Below are 24802 nucleotides of genomic sequence, written 5' to 3'. Positions count from 1 at the left end.
ATATAGGATTACTAGCTAGCTCCACTACCCCAGTAGTAGAATGTTTTGGCTGTTAAGTGTGCATGCATACATGCATGTTCCAATTGTAGAGAAATAGAGAGAAATAATGCAAATGTTAACACTGTTGGTTTCTTGCCATATACACCGTTCAGCTAACATGTCTTAAAACTGCTGTTTGTCTTAGTGCAACATTCAGCCGTCAAGGAATCTGCATTGTCTGAGCAGCAGTCGTCTGTGAATTACTTGAGACCTAAGAAGCAGCGGCCTCAGATGTTGAACTTGAGCAGTACTGAGATGTCAGGCATCCTCAGGTCCAGGCCAGCCAGGCTGGATAGCCCTTCAAGCAACCGCTATGCTGGAGACTGGAGTGGCTGTGGGGAGAGCTACTTCGTCAGCCCCAAGGAGGCCCTGAACGAAGCAGACTATGACGATGTTCCTTCGGAAGATGCCGAAAGTGGCGATGACGGCGGCAGAGTGGATGGCTCGGAGAAGCTCGCAGAACGGCCCCATTGCATGTCCAAAGAGCACACTTTTCAGGCCTATTTGACGGTGCAAGCCATGGATTCTGCAGGGAACCACAGAGTAAACCTCAAAGATCTGCAGGAAAGCATTGATACTCTGATAGGAAACCTGGAACGGGAACTCAATAAAAACAAGCTCAACATCAGTTACTGATAAGTAATTTCCCTCTGCAATACCTCCTCTCTCTTTTTTTGCTGTCTCTTCCCCCCCCCCATCCCCCGTTTCTTCCCCAAAAGAGAGACGGGTGCAGCGCTGTTATTTCCATTGCATCGGGCAATGATTTTGATCCACCATGGGCTTAGTGCATTCGTATTACACAATCTGTTATTGCTTTGTTGTAATTTTCCTCCCCCTTCCTTCTTCTCCGTTGAGGATGGTTTCGGGTTGACCCTTCTGGGTTTAAAAATGGTACGTTACTTTTCGTGAGATGATTGCAGAATTTCCGTTTCCCTTTCAAGGTACTATGCACTTAGGAAGTTTGGACAGTTTATGCAAGATACGCAAGGCACCATCTCTGTCTACGTTACAACAGGAACAGCACTCATTTGTTCCTGAAACTTTAGCCCTGGTACAGATGTTTTCCCAGAAAGGGAGGATTAACATTGCTGCTTACCTGATAATTTGCAGCGCAAACTGTAGGTAGATCATTTTTTCCTCTACCATATTTTGACACCTTATTCACTTGCAATGCAAAGGCTGCTATGAAAAGAAAAAGCTTTTTATATATACCTATATAGCTATATATGAAAATGTTTAAATGTACAAGTATTAATGTATTCCTGCATTAACACTTTCCAGCAATTATTTAAAAGTGAAAAGAAATTAAATATTTTTCTAACTTTTTGTTTTGTTTTGTACATATTTATATACATATATTAAAAAGCATTGGGCTTGATCTACTCCGCTTGTGCATGGGGAATTCACCATAGCCCTCCTTGTCCTTCCTCTCTCCCCCTCTGCTAAGCTGTTCTAGCTGATAAGCAGGAAGGAGCCAGATTAAATTCAGCTGCAGGCTGATGGTTCCCCATCCCTGCTATAGAACATAGCATAGGAGATCCTGCCTCCTTACGCATCTACAGGCAGCATACTTGGCCGGTCAGAAATAGGAGGACACTGCGTTCCTCCTCTTCCCTGTCCAGCCTTCCCTTTCCCTCGCCGCAAGTCAAGAAACGAGAGCCTTGCAGGGCAAGTTCTATGAGACATTGTGAAGAGCAATTGCTGCCTGCCTCAAACCCTTTGTAATCATCGGTACTTCAGGAAAGGGCCGTTTTAGACTTGAATATGAACACAACTTCTAAAAGGAATGTGTGTCGCGCGATGCCAAAATAAATGGCCAGCTAAGCAGCAGTGGATATGGGTCGGACCAGAAGGGACTTGCTGAATTACCTGCGAGGAGTTTGAAGGCCACAGATGACATTGATATCTCTCAGATGTACAAGTGCGTAACATTCCCAGATAATGTGTGCTTGTCTCATCGTGCAATTTCCACATTTTTGAGAGTTTCTAGAGAGGCTTTGGCAATGGGAACGATTGTTTCCCAGAGTCCAAATTTCACACTGTGGTGGCTCAGAAATATGCATATTGTTTAAAATGCAAATTTCCCCCCAAATATACATCCCTGTAACCCTTTCCAAAGTTTAGCCAGATGCAAACGATGGACAGAGCCATATTTCATGCATGATCAAAGGCTCTGTTAAAGGCAAATGTTCAGAATAAGTTAGATGCACACGCGCGCGCACACACAAAAACTCCATGAGACTTAAATTGGGATGGATTTAAAGACTGAACATGTTTTCTGGTTCAGCCTCAAGTAGCAAACATAATTCAAGAGTGCAGATCCCTATGCTGAACCATGTTTATGAAGCTGTAGTCCTCGTGACTACAAATTAAGTGATCAGGAATTATGGCCTGTTTTTGTTTTTTTTAAAAAAGGAGGAGAGTAGTCATATTGATTCAAGTGGGATATTTTAGATGTTCTGAAAGCTTAGTAGATGCTAAAATGGCTGTAGTCCCCTCCCCAAAAAAGTCCATCCTATTTTTAAAGGTTGACATGTGAATTGAGAAAGTGCCTTTTAAAAATAATATATCTAGGTCCTGAATGCATTTTGAAGTTCTTAGTATTTGCTCTCATACCAGAAATATTAAATAAGTATTAAATGAGACTATCAATTTACTGTTTATCTTGCCAGTTGTCTTAAATGAATATTATTGACAGCTCCTCAGCCCTTCCCTTAGAAGGGTAAATGTGACAAAACGTTTATTAAACTTGTCCTTGGATGTTGGCTATCTTAGTAGTTAACCAAAGCAAATGCAAGTCTTATGCAAATATATAAATGAAAACTCAATTTCTGTCCACTGTCTAGCAATAAGACCCGAGCAATAAAAAATATACAACCAATTGCCTCATTAAAGAAGGCTGCATTATTAATAATGCAGATGAGTAAGTTCTTAAATGGAAATGCTTTAAAAGATATAAGACAGCAAAGGTTTCTTAAATAGTGCTTTGGATCTTGCAAACTCATGACACACTGTAAGATTTCATTTTCTCCTGTATTATGTTAGCGGCCGCTCTCTTGGCCTATGGACCTTGTGTAAATGCTATTTTAACTTGTTTGTTTCCCTCCTATATTTTGTCTGGCTACTGTTGTCGTTATTGTTATTATTTATTTACAATAGGATGCACAAATTTGGTGCACGAATTTTTTGCCACGTTTTTTCCTAAATATCTCCACTTTTTATCCAGTGTCCTTTTTATTAATTTATTATCGTTAGTGTCTCAGTACACAATACAGTCATTGCAATTAAATAACAACGGTACTGTTTGGAAATTTTAACCTGAAGCATTTATTGATAAGCTGATGTATTTTTTTAAAAGTAGGTATGTACAGGAAGTGGATTATTTTTAAAAATATAAATGTTAATTCTGAATAAAATCTGGATTAAGAATAAAAATGAGTTGCATTTTGTAAAAGGTTGCCATCAGTGCAATTTTTCTAGGAAAAGATGTGCGGGAACTCACCATGAACAACTTCCTCGTTCTCTTAGAATGATAATGGTGCCCACCTGAGAGGTGCCGCAACAGAATTCCAGCGAGTTCCGGCTGGAAAAAGCCCCGGTTGCCAATATTTGAAGATAAGTTGGATGTATTTCTGATTCCACATAATACCTTGAAAATGTATTTGCCCACACAGAATCCGCTGTGGTTGTGAATATAAGTTTTCCTTCATATTTTTCAGGGCTAGTCGTTCAATGCGCTCAGCAACTGAGAGGACGAAGGCCTAATCTCATGCAGGAATTTGAGTGGCGACTTCAGTGCTATTTCTTCCCAGCCAGAGGTAGTTTATCAGAAACATATTTGTTTCCAGCTCACGGGGTGAATTGTTGCATTGTTATAGCATATGTTTTGCCATTTGCTACCAAGCCAGGTTTAATGTTTTGCTGTTATGGAATGAGTTCAGCTGAAGATATGTCTCCTATAATAGACCTGCCTGGTCACTGAAGTTTACAGTGTGAAAGTGCTCCTAATGTTATGGCCTTCTTCTCTGTTGCCATCTTGGTCCTCTGAGATACCCTTCTAGAGATGGAGTACAGTATTGTCTCCTCCCAAACATCTTCCCAGAGGCAACTTACCATTTCTACCTTTGAAAACTCATTGCCTGTCTGATCTGCTTGCTTCTGATCTTCTGCATTTGTGTTGTTCCACTGACTAGTTTTAGATAAATGAGAACTTCAACATTGGAAAACTCTGTAGTTTTTGTACGTCAGAATAAGTAGCAACCTTGTTTCGTAGTTTTGGGTCTCATTCACACAGAAAAGCCACTGATGTTGCAGTTGTCTAGCAATGATCATGGATGTACAAACGAAGCCTTCATGTCTCAGTGGATAGATGATTGGAATTGGGCAAGAGAGAGAGCCTAGCTCATTAATGGGCTGTGCGTTTTTCATGTTTGCCCTTTGCATAATGAGAATGGAAGTAGCCTACTTTGTCGCGTTGTGAAAATCACAGTGCCCTTTTAGCACACATAGACATGCTATCAGAACGTTCAGCTTTCCAACAGCTTTTGAACATACAAATTCCCAACAGAAAATGAGTAAAATTCTAGTCTATCCACATTGTATCTCGAGCCAGAACATCATGTTGTTGAGTAATTTGATCAATTTCCCAGAGGCCTAATGAGCTACAAGCACACAAGGACTCTATTGTCATCGCCCCCCCCCCCCACTTTCCTGCTGCAACATATCTGTTAGAGGGGGAATAATCACACAAATTAGGCCATTGTGCATATGACTGTTCATGCAAATGCTTCTCATCCAGACCATTTCCAAGGGTGGTGGGGGATGCACTCACTGGCCCCCCCTTGAACTTCTGTGCCCACCTGCCATTCACTTTCCCACTGGGCCTAACCTGTACACCTGCCTATAAGCAGGGGTGCAGAACCTGTGGTCTTCCAGATGTTGCCGGACTCCAGCTCCCACCATCCCTGCTGATGAAGCTGGCTGTGGATGATGGGAATTGTAGTCTTGACAACATCTAGATGGACACAGGTTTCTCACCACTGGCCTACAGGGAGAGTTCAAGGCAACTCACCTTTGTTGTTGCTAGCATGCTCAGGGCAAGCATGGAAGGGGGGTAGCTCTAGGGGTTGGAAACGGACCCTCTTCAGGAGAGCAAGGCTTGGCAGGTGCCCAAATGGCTGCTCTGCCACTACCCCTGGCCTTTGCCTTGCATGACAGGAAGTTCATGGTTGTTCTCCCATCCATAGAACAGGCTGTGGAACTCAGTAATGTATGAGCAGTGACTGAATTTAATTCTGTTAGCAAATTTCAAGATTTCATGTCGTCTTGGCATTTTGGCCAGTAGTTTCTGTTATATTACAAGTAAACAAAAAACTTTAGTTTTAAGAAAGCCTAATATTAAGTCCACCACGTCAGAGGTATTTATATCTGTTTTCTTTGTAGCAATTGCTTGTGGCCATTTGGGAGAGATGCACGTTTTCCATACACGTTATTTTAGAACTGAAAGAAAGCTCTGCTTGTTTCAACAAGCACAAATGGTAAAAAAATTATGTGAAAACTTATGTCTCCCAAATGGGAATTCATCATCTGTCAGGAAACAATTTAATGATGCATTTGTTAAATTGAAATGCAGTCTGAGAGCATGCATTAAATGGCTTCAAATCTGTTTTAAATTAATGGCTTCAGCACATCCCTGCTTAGAGGTAGATTGTGTGCCTGCATGATTTACAAATTAGATGTGTAGAAATTAAGAACTGTGATGATGACCCACTTGGTGGTTTTTGCTCACTTTATTAGAACCTTCAGTGCCATGCATGCAAATGTTTTCTGCTCTTATTAAGAACAGAGGAATGCCTGGATTCTACCCTGGTTAATACAGCTTACATTTTACCAGCATAAATATATTGCTGACTGGTAGTGTAGTCCCCCACCCACCCCCAATCCGTAGCTGGTTAAGTGTGTGAATGCAAAAGAGCCCTAAACCTGTACCAAATGTCAGCTTTCTGTCCGTTGTTCAAGCCACCTAAACTGGTGATATATGTTTGTGTAAGCTATTCCTTGTTATATTATGTAACAGTTTATATAATAGGATCCACTCTATGTACATATTGCAATCAGGCATAGCCCCCCCCCCCCCCAATAAAGAATAGGATTAGGATTCAAATTGCAGACAAACAACAATAAATGCAAGGATTACAGCTTGCTTGCTTTAGGAAAGAAGATGAACATCTTCTTCTAACAGGCGAGTCTAGGATTTTCATTTCATTTTCATTTTTTCAAGAGAAGATTCTAGGTCAGCCAGTAGTGGATATCTTGGTGAACCCATATCGTTTACCTGCCTTCCATCTGGCTGATTTACTACTGCAGCAGGCAGGCATGGAGTGCGGGAGGTGTGGGGTGGGGGTTTGAGGTCAGCATGGTGCAAACAGGCCAGCAGAGCTAATCTGTGTTTGGCATCTTCGGCAGGTTTGTCTGGGTTTATGCAACAGTGCAAATGAATGGTTCATGTGCTCAATCTTAAAGTTGCAGTTTAAGGGGTGCATGTGCTTTTTATTAACTTTTTTTAAATGCCCTTTTTGTGTGTGTGTGGAAGCCTTTTGCAGTGCAATAATTCCAACAATAGTGAAGTTTTTGTTTGCAGGCATTTTTGTTCTTCAGTTCTTAAGTGCAGCCACCCCATATTCCTTACTCGTGAATAAAGAGAGGTGCATTTGACAGAGACTACTGAACTGTGGCCTCTTGTTATCTGCCTCCATCTGTCTCTGTCCACCTTTCATATTTGAATGCTGGCGGATGGAACATTGTCAAGTACAAGTTTATTGATCTAACCCTACCTCCACCATATGGTTCAGATGGAAGGCCCCATGTTTGTTCACCTAGGCTGAACCTTCCAGCTCATTTTTGGGGGCCCTTGGTAGCTTATTATTGCAAAATACACTAAGGAAGCTAGTGTTTGGTGAGCCAGCCAGACTCCTCCTCACGGCCCTGGCGTGGGGAGGGCAAGCGGTGGAGATAGCTACACTGGTATGCTAAAAATAGCTGGTAACTTCTCGTATAAAAATAGATCCTCGGGATTTTTGGAGCACAAATCTCTAAATCTGATAAGCTTGGGACACATCTGGTCGTTCAAGGCCACTAATGTTTTAGGGGGGCTAGTCTAGTACACGAAATGCATGTGTGATATTTGAAGCACGTTTCTCACAATATATATATAATTGTGGCTGTACCCAAATACTTCAGAGTTTATTGAAAAGGTAGTGGCAGGGATCCACCTTTGCTGTTCTGTAGCCTGCCTGCGTATGTAAGAGAAAGGTGGGTAAACATATTTTAAGGGGTTACTTGTTCATCATCTTGTGATATCTGAATGTGCTGTCTGGAACCATGCCTTGGGCATACAGTTTGGGTCATGCGTAAGAACATGTGTAAGGGCATACAGTCTGGGTCATGTAAGAACATAAAAAGAGCCTTGGTAAATCAGAGCAACAGGCTACCTTGTCTTGCTCTCACGGTGACCAACCCAGATGCCTATACGAAGCCTGTAAGCAGGATCTGAGCTTAAGAGCCCTTCCCTCTCCCAAGTGGCATTCAGAGGTATGCTGTTAACAGGTGTGTGAGAGAGGATCTAAGAGTTGGTGACTGAAAGATCATTTGGACTGGGGAGAAAAGGAGGACGGAGACCTAAAATGGCCACTGTATTCTGTTAGACCATCTGTTACTTCTTTTTTTTACTGTTTTCTTCCCAGCTTCTAATTATCACTTTCCTGTGCCCCAAGCAGGTTAGCATCTACTTCGGATTGTTGAATTAGAGGAGGTATGATGGCCATCTTCAGATATCTAAAGGGCTTTCACATGGAAGGTGGAGCAAGCTTGTCTTCTCCTGCTCTGGAAGGCAGGACTCGAACCAATGGATTCAAGTTACAAGGAAGGAGATTCTGACTAAACATCAGGAAGAACTTTCTGAGGGTAAGAGCTGTTTGGCAGTGGAATGGTCTCCCTTGGGAAGCTGGGGACTCCCTTTCATTGGTGGTTTTTAAACAGAGGCTGGAAGGCTGTCTGTCATGGATGCTTTAGTGGAGATTCCTGCATTGCAGGGGGTTGGGTTAGTTGGCCCTTGAGGTCTCTTCCAACTCTATGATTCCCGAGGGTAATTGTTATTTTCACTGATCAAAGCTAGACAGGAGCAGTGAATATTGCAGACCGGTAAGAGTCGCTTTGCAAACTGTCTCCATGTATCTTTCCGCTTTCTGCCCTGGCCATATGTCTGACAGGAGCCTCTGCTACCACAGCAGGCTGTGGAAAGTGTGGATTCACCCTCTTAGGAGTCTAACCTGCCCTTCTCTGAAGCCTTTCATTTCTGCCTAATGGTCTCTGATGGCACCTGACCTGGTAACATAGCACTGCATGATGAAAAATGTCACCCCAACCGATAAGAGAGCGACATTAATATTAGTCAGCTGCTGTTCCTTTGCACAGGTAAATAGTCAAGCTGTTGTTTAACTCCTCCAGGGGGAAAGCTGCTCTCCTGCTGCAGCACAAGCAGCTGGTGACCGGCTTTTGTGTGTCAATGGAAAGGTGCTCCCTTCAACACAAATATTTTTACTATTGCAGTTTGGGCATCCTGACGTTCATATGTGTATTGGACAGAAGAACTATGTAAATAAACAAGCTGATGGCACAGTGACCGCAGGTGAGTTTGAACGGTGATTATGCCTCTTGCTTAGCTACATGGGGAGATGATGTGTTTGTGGAGGGGTTGTAGCAACCACTGACTTTTGTGTGGCTGGTTGCTTACTGTTAATTGTTAAGTCATGGCTGTTGCGGCGCCCATTTTTTCATTCAGCAGCATTCGTTTAACCTCCAGTTTGCTAGTAAAACTGAATTACTGTGTCGCGAAATGATGCAGGTCTAAATAGCGTGTTACCAATGTGAAAAGTTTGGAAAAGCTCTGGCCTAAATCAACCTTAGTCACTTTGAAAACTGAAGTGTTGCTGAGGCCAGCTGTTAGCATACACAGAGAATGTTATGTGATAACGACTGAATATGTAGTAGATCTGGAAAGAAGCCTGATGTTTGTGTGCACTTCCAGATTACATGTGATGCTTCCTCGCGTTGCTGCTGTTTCCATATTATGCTGTATTCCAGGGCACTTAATGGGCATACATATTTACATAGTGTTGTTTTTAATATTTGCATTAAGGCGCTACAAGTTCTAATTAATGCAAAACCAATTATTATTTTATTGTCAATACACACCTTTGGCCATGTGTGAAAATGTTGCTTACCTGTATATTTATTATGATACATAGTTTAGAGGTATGGAGGAACAGCACCTACAACCATATTGGGGAGGGGGGCATTTTCAACAGTCCTACAGTAAAAAAAAAAAAAAAAAAGACAAGCTGCAAATTGAACAGTACAGCAGCAGGTCCTTTTGGCTTGCGGGAGCTCTCCTGCATTGCAAATTTTCAAAGCCACACAAGGGTCTCCTCCGGTGCTCCCATGTCTTTGGATAAGTGTCATTCTAAATATGTTGCTTACAACAAGTTACGCTGTCCTGAATATGACAGTGGTGTCTTACGCAGCTAGTTGGTCCTGGAGGCGTATCTGTCTGGCATCTTCAGTACCCCAAGACGGGTCAGAATGGTCTTCTCTAGATCCAAAAACTCTGTATAATCTTGATTTGTCTGTTCTTCCATAAGTTCTCTTGACCGCTGGCCACCTAGCGCTCTCTGCAAGGAAGGAGGAGGTAAGTTATAAATACATTTTCTGAGTTGGAGGGAGAAAGTTAATTCTCAAAGCCTTAAAATATAGCCTATTAGGTAGACAAAGATATAATAATAAAGGACCCCTGGACGGTTAAGTCCAGTGAAAGGCGACTATGGGGTTGCGGCGCTAATCTCGCTTTCAGGCCGAGGGAGCTGGTGTTTGTCCACAGACAGCTTTCTGGGTCATGTGGTGCAACAGAACACTGTGACGAGTGCCAGAGTGCACAGAAGTGCCATCTACCTTCCTGCCACCGCGGTACCTATTTATCTACTTGCACTGATGTGCTTTTGAACTGCTAGGTTGGCAGGAGCTGGGACAGAGCAAGGGGAGCTCACCCCGTCGCAGGGATTCAAACTGCCAATCTTCTAATTGGCAAGCCCAAGAGGCTCAGTGGTTTAGACCACAGCGCCACCCTTTATCAGAATATCCCAGGATGGTGTGCAACATTAAGAATACCGTATTTTTCATCCCATAGGACGCACCTAGTTTTTTGGGGGGGAAATAAAGGGGGAAAAAATTCCCTTTATTTCCCCCCCAAAAGCAGGTCGGGGAAACCGAACCAAGTCGAGGAACAGCGGGATGGCGGCGCTGTGCCTCCCTGCTGTCCCCCGAGCTTGTGGGGCTGGCCGATGTCTGCCCGGCGCGAGGGGCACTCTGCTTCAGGGTGCCCTGTGCGCCGGGCGGCAGGCTGCTATCTGCAGCGTGGGGAGCCCTGCGGGGAACTCCTGGAGGGCTCCCCACGCTGTGGATGTCTGCCCGGCGCGAGGGGCGCTCTGCTTAGGGCTGCCTAGGCTGCGGATGTCTTCCTGAAGCCTGGAGAGCGAGAAGGGCCTGCATTCGCCCCATAGGACGCACCCAGGTTTCCCCTTCATTTTTGGAGGGGAAAAGTGCGTCCTATAGGGCGAAAAAGATAGTATATTACAGAACATCAATGATAAAAACATAATGAAAAGCATGCTGAGACAGCCTGTTTTCTTGTTGCCACCCTCCAGACCTCTCTGTGATGGGGGGGGGGGCATAGAGGAGGGCATCAGATGATAAGTGCAGGGTCCAGGTTGGTTCATACAGGGAGATGTGATTCTTAAGGTATTGAGGTCCTGAGGCTTTATAAGGTCGAGACCAGCGCTTAATAATTATTTACTAAGTGTTCATATTCAGGCTACAAACCCTGCTTCTAAAACAAGAACACTTTAACCAGTACAGCAGCCCAAACATGCTGTACTAAAAGGTATTCTTCACTGAATTTGCTACCTCAGACATGGAATCAGTAGGGGCTGGCCCACATTGGGACAATGCGCCATGAACCCTCACTTGCCTGCCTCAAAACTGGTCCAGGGGATTGCGCTGCCTGTGACAGATTCCTCCTCAATCTCAATGATACCTTTTTTGAGAGGGTGGAACAAAACTAGTATTCATTGGCACTGCCTGTCATTGACAGTAGGCAGAGCTAGAGTCAGTCTCCTTGGCTTCTGCCCTACCAATTCCAGTGAGCAAGCAGCCAGTACTGCGTGTCACATGCCCTTGTACAGATGCCATCATAGTTTGTGCCTTTGTGGGCTGTGAGTTACAAATTCAAATGCTATCTCCACATAACAGTAAATCCCCACCGCTCTCTGGTTTATTATGTTTTACATTATAGTTATTATGTTTTGGCAAAGGCATAGAATACATGTCCTTCCAAAAGCATTTCCCACAGAGGCTGGGTTCAGACACAATGCAAAACCATTGCTTATTTTAATGCTGAAACCATGCTTTGTGTAGGGTCTTTCCCCCCACAGCCAGAACTCAGTTCCGGCACCTCAAGTAAGCACAATCGCCATTGTAAGAGAACAAAGGAGGTGTTCATGGTGAGTTCCAGAACCTCCTTTTCTAGAAAAAAGCACTGGAGCCAACCATTAATTGAAGCCAGTTTACAAAGCACTGTTAGCCACAGTTAAGAGCACCATAGTTAGCACTATCACAAACCATGGTTTTGTGTAACGTCTGAAGGAAGGAAGAGGGGGAAAAGCACAGGGGAAGATGGGGAGACCTAACCTTCCTTAAATTATGATTGTGGATAAATTTAGCTGCCTTACACTGCACAGGGTTGGGCTGCTTATAAACTAAAGGAATGGAAAATAAATAGAATATATGAAAAATAGGCACATTTTTCAAAACCTTAGCACTCCTAGCTTTTTTTGTCACTTTAAAAGCATCTTACCGTTTTCTTCATCATATTCTCACGCTCCATATTCTCTCTTTCTTCTTCTCTGAATTCTCGCCGCTTTTCAGAAAACTCCAGGTGTTTGACTTCTCGCTCAAAGTAATGAAGGACACTAGAACGCTGAAATTCCAAGGTATTTTTAGGTTATGACACGAGGCATTTTAAATATCAATTTCCAGCTATGGGAGCCGAACCAGGTTTCCATATTACAGATGTGTGGAAAAATCGGGAAGGGGGGGGGGGAGAGAACCATGTACTTTCCTAATCTGAGCTGCTCAGAAGAATAGAACGAATGAGTCTCTTGGTAATGTACCGTATTTTTCGCACCATAGGGCGCACCTAGTTTTGGGAGGCGGAAAACAAGAAAAAAATATTCTGAACCCCAGAAGCCAGAAGAGCAAGAGGGATCTGGCTTCTGGGATACCGTGTGACTGTTCTGGCTTCTGGGGTAACCGTGCCAAGCCTCTTCAGGGCAGCAGGATGAAGGCTCCCCCTGCCCAAAGAGGCTGCGCAGGGCTAAAGCAGAAGCCAGGACAGACGCGTCGCTGAAGGGGCACTGTGCCTTCTCTCTCTCTGTGCAGCGCCCCTCCTTCACAGGAAAGGCGCTGCGCAGAGAGGGAGAAGGCACAGCGCCCTTCAGCGAAGCTGGAGAAGGAACAGAAGGAGACCCTTCTGTTCCTCCTCCAGCTTCGCACGCCAGGCGCGTCGCTCAAGGGGCGCTGCGCCTTCTCTATCTCTCTGCGCTGCGCAGAGAGGGAGAAGGCACAGCGCCCTTTAGCGAAGCTGGAGAAGGAACAGAAGGAGACCCTTCTGTTCCTTCTCCAGCTTCGCTGAAGGGCGCTGCGCCTTCTCCCTCTCTGCACAGCGCCTTTCCTGTGAAGGTTTGCGCAGAGCTGTCTCTTATCCCGAAGCTACCCGAAGCGACTGCTCAGCGCTTAGGGATAAGAGGCAGCTCTGTGCAAGCCGGGGGAGCCCTCCCACGGCTTGCGCAGCGCTGCCTCTTATCCCGACGCCCCAGCGCGCTGAGCAGTCACTTCAGGTAGCTTCGGGATAAGAGACAGCTCTGCGCAAGCCGGGGGAGCCGGGTGGGGGACTCCCGCGGGCTCCCAGGGCTTGTGGATAGCTTCCTGAAGCCTGGAGAGGGAGAGGGAGAGGGGTCAGTGCGCACAGACCCCTCTCGCTCTCCAGGCTTCAGCGAAAGCCTGCATTCGCTCCATAGGACGCACACACATTTCCCCTTCATTTTTGGAGGGGAAAAAGTGCGTCCTATAGAGCGAAAAATACGGTAGTTTCTCCCTAAATCCAGCCGCCAGAAGTTTGTCAGTTACCGTATTTTTCGTTCTATAGGACGCACATTTTCCCCTTCAAAAATTAAGGGGAAATGTGTGTGTGTCCTATAGAGCGAATGCAGGCAGCGCCGCTAAGCCCAAAGCCAGAACAGAAAGACGGAGCACTGCAGAGCGCTCCGTCTCGCTGTTCTAGCTTGGGGATGGCTGCGTGCACAGCCTCTGCAGGGCAGCTGGGTGCCTTCACCCCGCTGCCTGCAGAAGCTAGCAAGGCTATTCCCAAGCCAGAACATGAGACGGAGGGCTCCGTCTCGCTGTTCTAGCTTGGGGATGGCTGTGTGCAAAGCCTCTGCAGGGCAGCGGGGCGCTGCGCTCCAAAGGCTTCAGGGATCTTTGAGGCTGGTGGTGGGGGAAAGCAGCGCTTCCCCCCACCGCCAGCCCCACAAGCTCTGGTGAATGTACCTTGAACGCACCTTGTTTTAGAGGGGGAGAGCAAGAAAAAAATTTTTCCCCCTGTTCTCCCCCTCCTATGGTCCGGTGCGTCCAATGGAGCGAAAAATACGGTATGCTTATGCCAATCAGAGGCTGCATTTAGGTCTTCTTCCCCTACCAAAGCGGCTGGCCAAGGTAATTTCCTGTTTTCCAGTTGAGTTCTTCTGCTCACATTCCAGCCTCACTACACAATTGCCAGCTTTCTGATATGGGTGTTACACAAATGCAACAAACCATTGTGTTTGCACTTCTGATCATACCTTGTCTAAATGAATGGCACATCCATGTTTCTCTGTTAGTCAACAGGATGCCACCAGAACCCCCTGCAATGCCAAGCCAACTACAACATGTAACTCTTAGAACCCCATGCAAGGAATCTTGTTTGCGGCTCCCCTGCCCCACTCCCCAGCCAAGTTTCTGGAACAGGTTACAAACCTCATTGAGGGAAGGGTGGCTTAATGTCCATGAAATTTCCAAAACATGTAGGGTGCCAAAGTCGTCGGATACCGCTAAGAAGTGTTGCTTCGCTGTAAGAGAAGACAGAGAATGCAGAAGGAGTTGTACACAAAACACAGAATTTTTTGTGTGTGTTCAGTATTAGTGGCAGAGAGCAAATGAGCTGCAAGGGTCAATTTGGGAACTCAATGCCTTGCATGTTCTTCCTAGCCACCTTGCCTGTCCTGTTTTGCTCCTCCCCCAAACCTTATTAAACTGGGATCCCCAAATACAGTTTATAAGCCTATTTGTTCAGAGTTTGGCACATAGCTGTCAACTTTCAGATTTGAAAATAAGGGATCAGCAGCCTCACCTGTCCCGGGGACAGTCTACGGGATATCTAACAATCCGGGACAGGAGCGGGAAACGGCGCTGAAATAAGGGGAATTTCCCGCAAAAAAAGGGAAGGTTGACAGCTATGGTTCGGCACGAGAGCTAAAAGCAGTAGCAAATATCTCATTGTGCATACATACTGTACAGAAATATCACAATAAAACGTTACGACCTCTAACATCCAAAGATAAAAGATTAACTCTCTACGTGTCTGACTGCAGAGCTAACTACATGTTCTACATTCATATGTGCAACTGAGTCCCAGTGCTATTTAAAAACAAAATAAAAGGCCATTTGGGGAGGATGGAAACTGGGGCTGACAAAACAAGGGGGAAAGCAGGAATGTGAAACCACACGGGGTGTCAGGAAAGGATTTCCCCTAGAAAACCACCTGGGAGTGGTTCCTGAAGCAGCTTTTCATATTTTAAAAAATGGCACCTGGACTCTGTTTCATGCATCTGCTTGTAATGTGTAGTTCACCCAAGGCCTTTTTTTCAACACGCATTCCACTTTCAGCTGCTGAAGACGGAGTGTAATGCTAGAACAGCAAACCTGGGCAAAATTTCTTCGCTCCTTTCCCTATTCTTCCTTTCCCTTGCCATCTTATGGCCAACTCTCCATTTGAATTGCCTTCCTTTTTTTAAACATTGCCTTTCTTTCTAACCTGGCCGACCCACTGCAAAGTTACATTCAAAGTAAGGAAATAAGAAATACGGTACACTGACATACAAGAGTAAATCCAGGGTTTGATGCAAGTAATCAGTGCAATACAGACGTTTTGGGTCTGAGACGCTTCATGAGTCTTCTCCAACAGGTCCCAAATGTCAATATTTCCATCTTCTCTCCCAATGAAGAAAACACCTGGCCTTGATAAGGACCACTGCCCAACAGTGTATCTCTTTGCTGTGCAACTTGACTCAAGGAGGGGACCGCTCTTCATTAAAAAAGCAAAGGCCAAAAGGAAAACAGTTGCATGAAACAAATACCAGATTAAAATTGTTCACCTAACACTTCCATCTTCCTGTCTTTTTTTTTTTTTTTTTGAGTATTCCTGCCTTTTCCCATCCCATCCCATTAAAATGGGAGCTGCGGGGAAATCCCCATTAAACTCTTCATCAACTTTTAATCATTATGCTGACAAGTCTTACACATTGTACAACCAGTTGCAATTCTACGTGAGAGTGCTTTTTAAAGGATTTTTGTTATATTTGGGTAGCTTAACCGCAATTGAAGAATACAGGAAGATTAAAATAGAAATTTATTGGGGATCTGTATCCTCAGTTTATGGCAGGTGCATGAGGATATGATAAATTGATAAATTCATCAGATATTCATCACTGATAAATTCCACTCTGCTGGCAGAAGAAGCTACGCTTGCATCGTGAATTTATGCATATACATTGAAATAGTGAAACCTCTACACCTGTGGGGAACTGAAGAATATCCTTCAGTATGTCCTGAATCAGTGGAGCACAGCATTATTCATACAGGTGCAATAAATAGGGGTGTTTTCATGTTTTTGTTTCTTGCAAAAAATATCCAATATGTTTTGAGCTATAACAGCTCTTGATTAGAGAATCATGGCTGGTTTTAAAATATTCTGTTATATTCACTGAGAGGAGTCATATACATATAAACAATCTGCAGGAAACTTCTCTTGGAGAATTATCAAAGGAAATAGGTAAACAGGTCAATGTCCCCCCCCCCCCAAACAAACAGCTGAAAACATGTTCCTACCTGTTCCTTACACCTTTCTGAATCACCTTGTGCTACATTTGGAATGGACTTGTCACCCCTTTCTTAAGGATTTCCCATTCCAGAGGAACATACCGTGACACCTTCTTTCCATATTGCAAAATTCCAGCCTCCAACGGTGAGAATTATGTCTTTGAAAAATGGAGACCTCTGTACAGTATGGACAAGTCCATCATGGATGATGTATGTGTTGGATGGCTTTTGACCTTACGAGAAAGAGAGAGAGAGACTCTGTTTTGTATGTGTATACATTTGTCTCTTTGTCACATTTTATCTGGCTCTTGCAAGGTGTTGAACTAGTTAGGTAAGTGCCTATTCCGTGCCTTTTAAAGAGGTCAGGATAAAGAGAAAAATTGCTAGGATACCCGTCACAGAGCTACAATTCCCAGCACTCTAAATGAACTAGAGTTGCTAGGATTCTGGAGGAAGCCATGATTGTTTAAAGTGGCATAAGTGTACAGATGTGAATAAGGCCTCAAAGTACAGGTCCATATGCCACATATTTGCACAAATACATAGAGTTCCTCTGTGCAAATTAAAGAAGGTAGATTGGGTCTTACCAGCCCAACACATTGCCGTGTGCCCTGCTGCCCTTTAAGCATAGTTTTTCCAAAAGTTTTTTGTTTGTTTTTTAAAGGAGGGTCAGGAGATCTAAGTCCTCTCTGCACAAAAAAATTCCAGGACTCAGACACTCCACCTAGGCAACCTCCTCGCCCCTGAATCTAACTAGTTCCTTTACCTATATCTAGTTTTTGAAAGATGCTCTGTTAATCTGTTCTCATTTGAATCCCACAGCACAATAATACATGCATGTATCTCCTTGACTAATAAACCTTTGCTGCAGTGTGCAAGGAGAATTTAAAGTCCATATGAAAATTTGTCAGGCGTTTCTGCCAATATACCCATGCGATTTCTCCTGATATAAATGTTTTGGCAAAGAAATATTACCCTGAAGACATGCACTTTTTAAAGCATTGCTTGGCTGGAAAACTACACAGCACAATTTGGAGAAGGGTAATTTTTCAACAGTGGTTTCGTTTTGATTCAACTGTTGCTTTGGAAATGCAAAGAGAATTGAATTTATCCCCCATGCCCCATTGCTAGTAGTAGTGTTCTCAGCATTTATTCGCCTTTCCTACCTCTACCTCTCTCTTTCACTCAGCAACACCTATCTAATGCCAAACTCACTACTGTATCCTGTTAAACTCAGTTCAGTTGAGTAGCATTAACACTGACTGAAGAAACTGTTACATGCAGATTTTTTTCAGAACTGTGTTGTCCTTGGTTAGTTTAAAAAAACAAAAGAAAAGCCACCCAAATCCCACAGCAATCCCTGTCCACCCAGAGAAATTCAAAGCATACTGAGCAGTCTTCCTGAGTCCCCATCTCTCTCCATCTTCCAGTCGGTATAAAGGACTTCACCATCCTGCAATGCCATAAAGTGAAACACAATTTTATTTTTTTTAAGCTGAGCTTTGATCTTTTGAAGCATGCAAAAGTGTTTGCAAAATCGAAACCATTTCCTGCATGATGCTTTGTTTTTAAGATGGGCTGCAAACTGAGAGAATGCAGAAGAAATGTTGGGATGGTTTAAGAGGCGCTTTGAAAAAAACAAAACACTTTATGGTGTGGTTATTACTTTTCCTTTAAGTTCAGGCCTTGCATTCTCCAATTGTCTCTTACCTCCCCCACCGTAAACAACAATTGTACACCCAAATGTCCAACTTACCTCAGTCCCAACAAAAAAGCTGGTGGTGACATTTTCTAGCAGCTTGAGAGGTTTCATGGATGTGGCCTGTATCTCGCTATATGGCAGCTTTTCCACAAGTGCTTCCTGTTTGACTTGGGGCTGTGTTTTGTCTTTGGAAGAATGTGGATAAAGTCACTATGCTAATCGTATAAACAAAAACTCCCAGAACTTTCCACATTCCTACTCAGTCATTGCTATCATTTGACGTGTTTTGCATTAAAAACAACTACTACTAAGCACAGCAATCGTTCCCACTAATTAATGCCTTTCATCTACCATCTTTAAGCTCAGGTGGGCAGAAGGTGAAAGCCTCGTGGCAAGCTGTGGGAAATCCACATTCCAGAATTGTCATTGTTCTGCAGTTTATTCAGTTAGAGCAGGCACGTCCACCAGGTAGATAGTGATCTACCGGTAGATCACTGGACGTCTGCGGTAGATCACTGGCTCCCCCAAAGCAGCTCAACAAGTTTGTCTCCCCTAAGAAAAGCTCAACATTTTTGCCCTGAACCCCTAAAAAACTGGGCTTTCGCCCTCCCAAAAAATACCTCAACAAATTTGACCTGAACCCCCCAAAACGGGGTAGATCACTGCCAGTTTTAACTCTGTGAGTAGATCGCAGTCTCTTGGGAGTTGGCCACCCCTGAGAGGAGTTCTCAATAGAGAATTGTTATCTTAACTCCCTCAATGGGTATGTTTTGCCGTGTTTTATGAGAGAAATTGCTGTCGGTTTCACCAGGTTATATTATGGCAAATAGACATGCCCCGAGGGAAACGTGTGGCATTTAATGAATGTGTTCCATCTAACTCCTAGGGACCAAGGTCCTTTGACACCCCCCCCATAAAATATTTGAGGGAATCAGTCTCTCCCCCTCCCCCCAGTTGATGAGCGTTGCCGTTAAAATGGTGTGCATGTGACATGTCTTGTGATTGATTATGTGGGGTGGGGTGTACCTGAGCCCCCAATATTATACTCAACTTTGCACCCCTGCTCTCTCCCCCCCACCTCTCTCCACTAAAAGTAGATTTAATAAGCACCCACATTACGGGTATAGTGTTGGGTCCAGAGGTTTTGCAAGCAGAAAGCTTAGCTTCCTGTGCCCCCCCAACCTCTTCCCAGAGGGTTAGGGGCAACCCTGAATGCTGTAGAAACCAGGTGGAGGGAGATGTGCTGGCATCAGTCCAAATGTATATATAATGCATGTATATATAATGTAAATATATATATATATACCTTGAATTTTGGTATGGTAATGCTCTTCTCTGAAGCTAAGTTTTATAGGGCTGTACTCTGCGCCTGTATCTGTCTTGGGCAGGTTCACCTGTTTTAAGATACGAAGAGCATTGAACTGTATACTCCACAAGAAACTTGAGTTAAAAGTTACATCACTTTCAGGTGTGACCAGACAGAAAGGCAGCTTACACATTCAGTGGCACTGAGATAAGAGGTCAGAAGCGTTAGTTGTGCCACGCGTGCCCTCACCAACCTGGTGCCTGCCAGGCGATTTGGACTACAACTCCCATCAGTCCTGTGGGGCTTGCTGTCCAAATCATTCTTCCATTCATAAGTTCAGTATCTTTCCATTTCCACATCAGATTGCATTTTCTTTTGAAAAAGGAAAGTCTTTATGAATACTCATCAGCATTTTACTGTGAATTTCTCCCCACGAACACGTTTTCCTATGTCATTTTGCCTAATATACACCTTTTTCCAAGTAGGTTTCCCTCCATAATAATGCATTTGTGCCTGCTATTTTCACGAATGCACACTTTACCCTAGGGATGCAATTTTTTGGGGTACACATTCCCCGGCTGGAGAATTGCACTGCGAAATTCAGAGCTGTGCAAATTTTGAAGGACGGCTGCGTTTCAGTTTGCATTTTCTTTTCGAATGTGTGGATTGGGTAGGGCTTGCTTTTAAATGAATCATGTTTATCCACCTGCTGCAGAGTGGGACAATCTGTACATGCAATTTTAAATACCGTATTTTTCGCTCTATAGGGCGCACCTTTTTTGGGGGGGGAAAATAAAGGGGGAAAAATTATTGCCCCCCCCCCGAGCCCCAAAGAGCAAAGAAGCTATGACAGTGAGCGGGATGGATCCCGCTAGCTGTCTTGGCTTTGTTTTTAGTCTCGGGGCTAGAGGTCCGGGAGTGCTCCCGGAGCTTGCGGGGCTGGGAGCGAAGGCGAGGTTGCACTCAACCTCGCCATGCTCCCTGGGCTTCAGGCTGTTATCCGCAAGTCTTGGGACCCCGGCGGGAACTCCCACCAAGCTCCGCAGGCTTCCAAATAGCTTCCTGATGCCTGGAGAGCGAGATGAGTCGGTGTGCACCAACCCATCTCGCTCTCCAGGCTTCAGCGAAAGCCTGCATTTGCTCCATAGGACGCACACACATTTCCCCTTCATTTTTGGAGGGGAAAAAGTGCGTCCTATAGAGCAAAAAATACGGTAATTCTTTTCCAGAACGTAAGATTACTCAGAGAGAAACCTCACTGCCTTGAGGAGATGAAAGGTACGGTGGAGAAATTAACAATAAAACTATATGCTGTAGCCACACCATCCCTATCAATGCACCTTGGCGGCTCTCCTAAATTCACAGCCCATACCTTAATGAGAGGCCTCCAGCAGAGATCCAGGTGTTTGAAGGTAGTAGGCACATCAGGCGGAGCCAAAATCAGCTTATCCTCCTTTTTCTTCTCACCTGAAGGCTGGAGAGTAGGCCTATGGGCTCGAAGATCCCAAAAATATATTGTGCTGCGGAGGAATAGACAACGATAGAAAAGTTAGGTTGTAGATCCAGCCTGCTTGGAAAGCTAGTGTGGCGTAGTGGTTAAGAGCGGTAGTCTCATAATCTGGGGAACCGGGTTCGCGTCTCCGCTCCTCCACCTGCAGCTGCTGGGTGACCTTGGGCCAGTCACACTTCTCTGAAGTCTCTCAGCCCCACTCACATCACAGAGTGTTTGTTGTGGGGGAAGAAGGGAAAGGAGAATGTTAGCTGCTTTGAGACTCCTTAAAGGGAGTGAAAGGCGGGATATCAAATCCAAACTCCTCCTCTTCTGCCTCATCCACTTTCAGTGAGATAGCAGTTGTTTAGGAACAGCCGAATACATCGGGTAAGCAGATGTCACAGAAAAAGGAGCCCCTTGGGGTGTCAAAAGGATCACAATACGCTACAAATTGAGAGCATCCGGCAGGGTAAAAGGTGAATCCTTCCTGGGGTGCCAACCAGAAACAGGTCAAGATGGGAGGTGGTGGTGAAGTAAAATGAGCAGAAGAAAGCCCTAAATCCACCGATTAATGTACAATAAAAGGGAAGGATTCTTACTCTCACCCTATCCCTGAGCAACTTGCGATCCATCCTCCAAGCCAAACGCAGCCCATTTTAGCTATCTGATAATCCCCTTTTTGCAGTTTCAGGTAGGTAGCATGAAACAAAATATCTTTCAAGCCTCTTGATGGGTTTTCCATACATGACAGGCTGGCTGTGGTTAGCTTGGGTGCACGTCACAAATTCTAACCGTGAGCATGTGGGGAGCAAGGTAATGCAAGTCAGTCTCTGAAGCCTCTCCTTATTTAGAGGACTATTCCGAATGCCAGTGTGAAAGAGAGAGGCTTTCCTGATCTTAATCTTCCTTTGCCAGTGCACTAAATCCAACATCTAGACACTCCACGGCATGTGCAAACTAAATGGTAATGGAGCTGCTGAAGAATACTCTTATGTGAAAATGCTCGTGCCAAATTAAGTTTTTTTTTAAAAAGTTATGCAAGATTCCATAAAACGAAACCTTGCAGGTAACTTTTTTCAACAGCTTAACTGGTAGTATGGGGCATCAGGATTCTCTTCTCTCGTCTATTGGTATTCAGTAGTTATTACACAAAAGGAATAGTTGTTACACCAAACAATGGAAAGAAATAGAGGGAATTGAAGAAAGAGTGAAGACAGTACCTTATCAACCTGGTTCAGAAGTCACAATCTGTTTGAAGACACTGCCAAACCACAGTTTCCTGGTTATGGCATCACAGGAAACTGTGATTTAGGAAATCGGGATATCTTTGCCAAAGCAAGCCACAGGAGAGCAGCAGCAAAGAGGATGGGCAAGGAGGGAGCCTGCAGGCACACAACTCATTCCTGGTCCAATAAACCATGGTTTAAAAGTCAGAGATTGTGACATCCTAACTGGGCCTTGTGTAATAAACCTTGAAGAAGAGAAGAAATACTTACCAGTCTGGTGAGCAGGTGACAAGCTGTACACAAACTCCAGCTCTGTTTTCAAACATAGTGCCCATTCTGTTGACCTTAGAAATAGCAAGTAAAACAACGTTTATTACAAACAAAAATACAAAATGCAGTAGCTATACAAGTACTTTGGTGTAGGCATGCTCAACAGCAGGGATGGGGAAACTGTGGCCCTCCAGCTGTTAAGAACACAATTGTGGCTCTGCGATGGGAATAGGGATCTCCAAGCACCCTTAACAAACTACAGTTCGCAGGATTCTCTGGGGGAGGCCATGAAGGTTTAAATTGGCATGATGCTGCTGTCAATGTATAGAGCAGATGGGGCCTAATTCAAATCTTGCTTCTTTCATAAACATGCTAGGGCACCTAAGAGAAACCACTGCCATAACCCCTTGACTGCAGCATGACAATCATTTGGCTACCTTACAAAGCTGTTGAAAGGGTTGTTGAAATAATGTACATAAAAAGGTGTTTGGAACACTGGGGAATTATCTATAGTCGCTGTCATAATGAGGACAGGCTAGAAATTCACACTCAACATCCATATCACACAACGTTTTTCTTAAAGGGCACAAGGGGGGGAAAACCACCCACCCACACAAGTTACAAGTGTATGCACAGTTTTTCATGTAAGCAGCCCTTTGAAATTACATGGGTAATTAATACTGAGCTTAATATGCAGGGTTGCTTAGTGTAGATCACTGTTCCTGTGTTGGTCGCAGACAGTAACAAATACAGATGTAACAAATAAGGCATTATTTGTAATTTTCTCTTCTGCATTATGAAATACTTACGATGGACTCTTACCTCAAAAAACTCTGGCAACCACTGTATGTCTGTTATTACTGATTTATGGCCGTATTCGATGGAAGAGACTGCACAGTATCTCACCAAGTGTGGCTCCTTCCCAACTTGTTGTTCCAGCATGAAACTTGGCTGAAATTGAACACAAATTAGTGTCCACTAATTTCCACACATGACAGAATCATAGAATGTTGAGAGTTGGAAGGGGCACGAGGGTCAAAGGTTATCCAACACCCTGCATATAATCTAACCCCCTGGAATGCAGAAATCTTTCACCCAACGCAGGGTTTGAACCTGCGGCCCTGAGATTAAGAGCCTCATGCTCTACCGACTGAGCTATCATTGGCATCCATTGCATGACCCAGCTCTTTCTAGTTTTTCCATGCTTTCCTGGTGGGCATTGCTTCCTGCATCCACTTGCCATTCCTGTTTTTATAGTGAATAATTTTGGATACATCTAGGGGGAGGAAACTGCCAAGAATTCATTGATACAACCTGACCTATCTAGCTAGCCCATATTCTAGGAACTGAGTGGAAAAAATTACAACATTTTCCCGTCTATAAGACGCCCCCTTATAAGATGTATAAGATGCCCCTTATTTTGGGGGACTCAGATTTAACAAAATGGGGGGAGACTGACATTTTTTAAGGAAAAAACTTATACATGGAAAAATACGGTAATACTTCTACGTTGTATAAGTGTATGTTCTTCAGGGGCAACTAAAAGCACAAAGCCACGGTTTCCTTTTACACCTGAACTAGTCCCTTTTAGATCCCTTGAAAGGATTGTTACAAATTTTGAGCACTTGTTTCTTCGATAAACTATAATAAACGGTGCAATGTGTACATTCTCAGGCCTATGGTACTTTGCTCCACATAGAAGTGCGAAGCAACTGCATGCAATAAACAAATGCAATGTGGGAACTAGGCATTCACTTTCCCCAGTGGTCACAAAAATGGAAATTGCTAATGGCTGTAGCTTTGGGGTGCCTTGCAGAAGCATCTTTCTGGGAGGAGGGAGTAGAGCACAGCTGTTAAACTAGCTTCCTGGCAGGTGGGCTGCTGTTGCTCAAAGGAGAGGGGAAAGGGAAGGGAATGTGGTGGCAGGGACGTCAGTGTGACATGAGCGCACCAAAACAGCCCATCTCATGCTCCTGGCAGGACATTTGCAGCATGCTAGCTTCTCTCCCACCACCTCCTCTCCCCTTCTGGCAAGCCACAGCAACCCACCTGCCAGAAAGTGAGCGTGGTGGATCTGCCCCACTTCCAGCCCCTTATTCCTACGTTACACGTGTGTGTACAAAAGCAAGTGCTCTGGAAAGCCTGCAACTTCATCCATGCACAGAAGAAAATGTGAAGCAATTCTCAGTGGTTCCTTGAGGAATTCATGATATGGAACGCTAAAAGCAGAATCTTTAAAAGTGCCAACCATGTTAACTGTGGTATTCTTGCTCCCGCCTGTACCGGACTTCGCATTTCGTAACCTCTCTTCATATGCTGAAATGTCCCACAGTACAACCTGGAATGGGAGGGCAGGGAGGGGAAACGACACGTTAGAAGGCAGATAGTCCTGTTTTAATGGACACTTTAATGTGCCACGTGATGGAAGGGTAGAATATGACTCTACAGAATATGCAGAGATGGCC

The 24802-nt window shown here is 44.3% G+C and overlaps 2 protein-coding genes across 11 annotated transcripts in view; one reads left to right on the top strand and one right to left on the bottom strand.

Annotated features, from left to right (window-relative positions):
- Window positions 1–7753, top strand: part of SYDE2 (synapse defective Rho GTPase homolog 2) — a 47356-nt gene extending 39603 nt beyond the window's left edge. For 2 of the 5 annotated variants that reach the window (XM_083444800.1, XM_083444797.1), the window contains one exon: window positions 185–3474. Coding sequence is in view for 4 of the 5 variants with exons in the window: in XM_083444797.1 (XP_083300923.1) it covers window positions 185–675 (491 nt within the window). In the remaining variant the exon portion in view is untranslated. The other 3 variants (XM_083444799.1, XM_083444798.1, XM_083444801.1) reach the window with 3 other exon arrangements.
- Window positions 7754–9251: 1498 nt separating this feature from the next.
- Window positions 9252–24802, bottom strand: part of DNAI3 (dynein axonemal intermediate chain 3) — a 65514-nt gene continuing 49963 nt past the window's right edge. For 5 of the 6 annotated variants that reach the window (XM_083444852.1, XM_083444851.1, XM_083444850.1 and 2 more), the window contains 12 exons: window positions 24586–24675; window positions 23160–23288; window positions 22338–22411; window positions 20722–20869; window positions 19350–19437; window positions 18098–18228; window positions 17731–17794; window positions 16444–16574; window positions 15343–15547; window positions 14221–14312; window positions 12005–12127; window positions 9252–9767 (listed from right to left, as the gene is read on the bottom strand). In XM_083444852.1, coding sequence (XP_083300978.1) covers window positions 9621–9767; window positions 12005–12127; window positions 14221–14312; window positions 15343–15547; window positions 16444–16574; window positions 17731–17794; window positions 18098–18228; window positions 19350–19437; window positions 20722–20869; window positions 22338–22411; window positions 23160–23288; window positions 24586–24675 — 1422 coding nt within the window. In that variant the 3' untranslated portion in view covers window positions 9252–9620. The remainder of the gene's footprint in view (window positions 9768–12004; window positions 12128–14220; window positions 14313–15342; window positions 15548–16443; window positions 16575–17730; window positions 17795–18097; window positions 18229–19349; window positions 19438–20721; window positions 20870–22337; window positions 22412–23159; window positions 23289–24585; window positions 24676–24802) is intronic. The other variant, XR_014512317.1, reaches the window with a different exon arrangement.

This window comes from Podarcis tiliguerta (assembly GCF_965153285.1).
Source record: "Podarcis tiliguerta genome assembly, chromosome: 6".
NCBI lineage: Eukaryota > Metazoa > Chordata > Lepidosauria > Squamata > Lacertidae > Podarcis > Podarcis tiliguerta.
The sequence above is the reverse complement of the archived record's forward strand: the minus strand, read 5'-3'. Positions and strand labels throughout refer to the sequence as shown.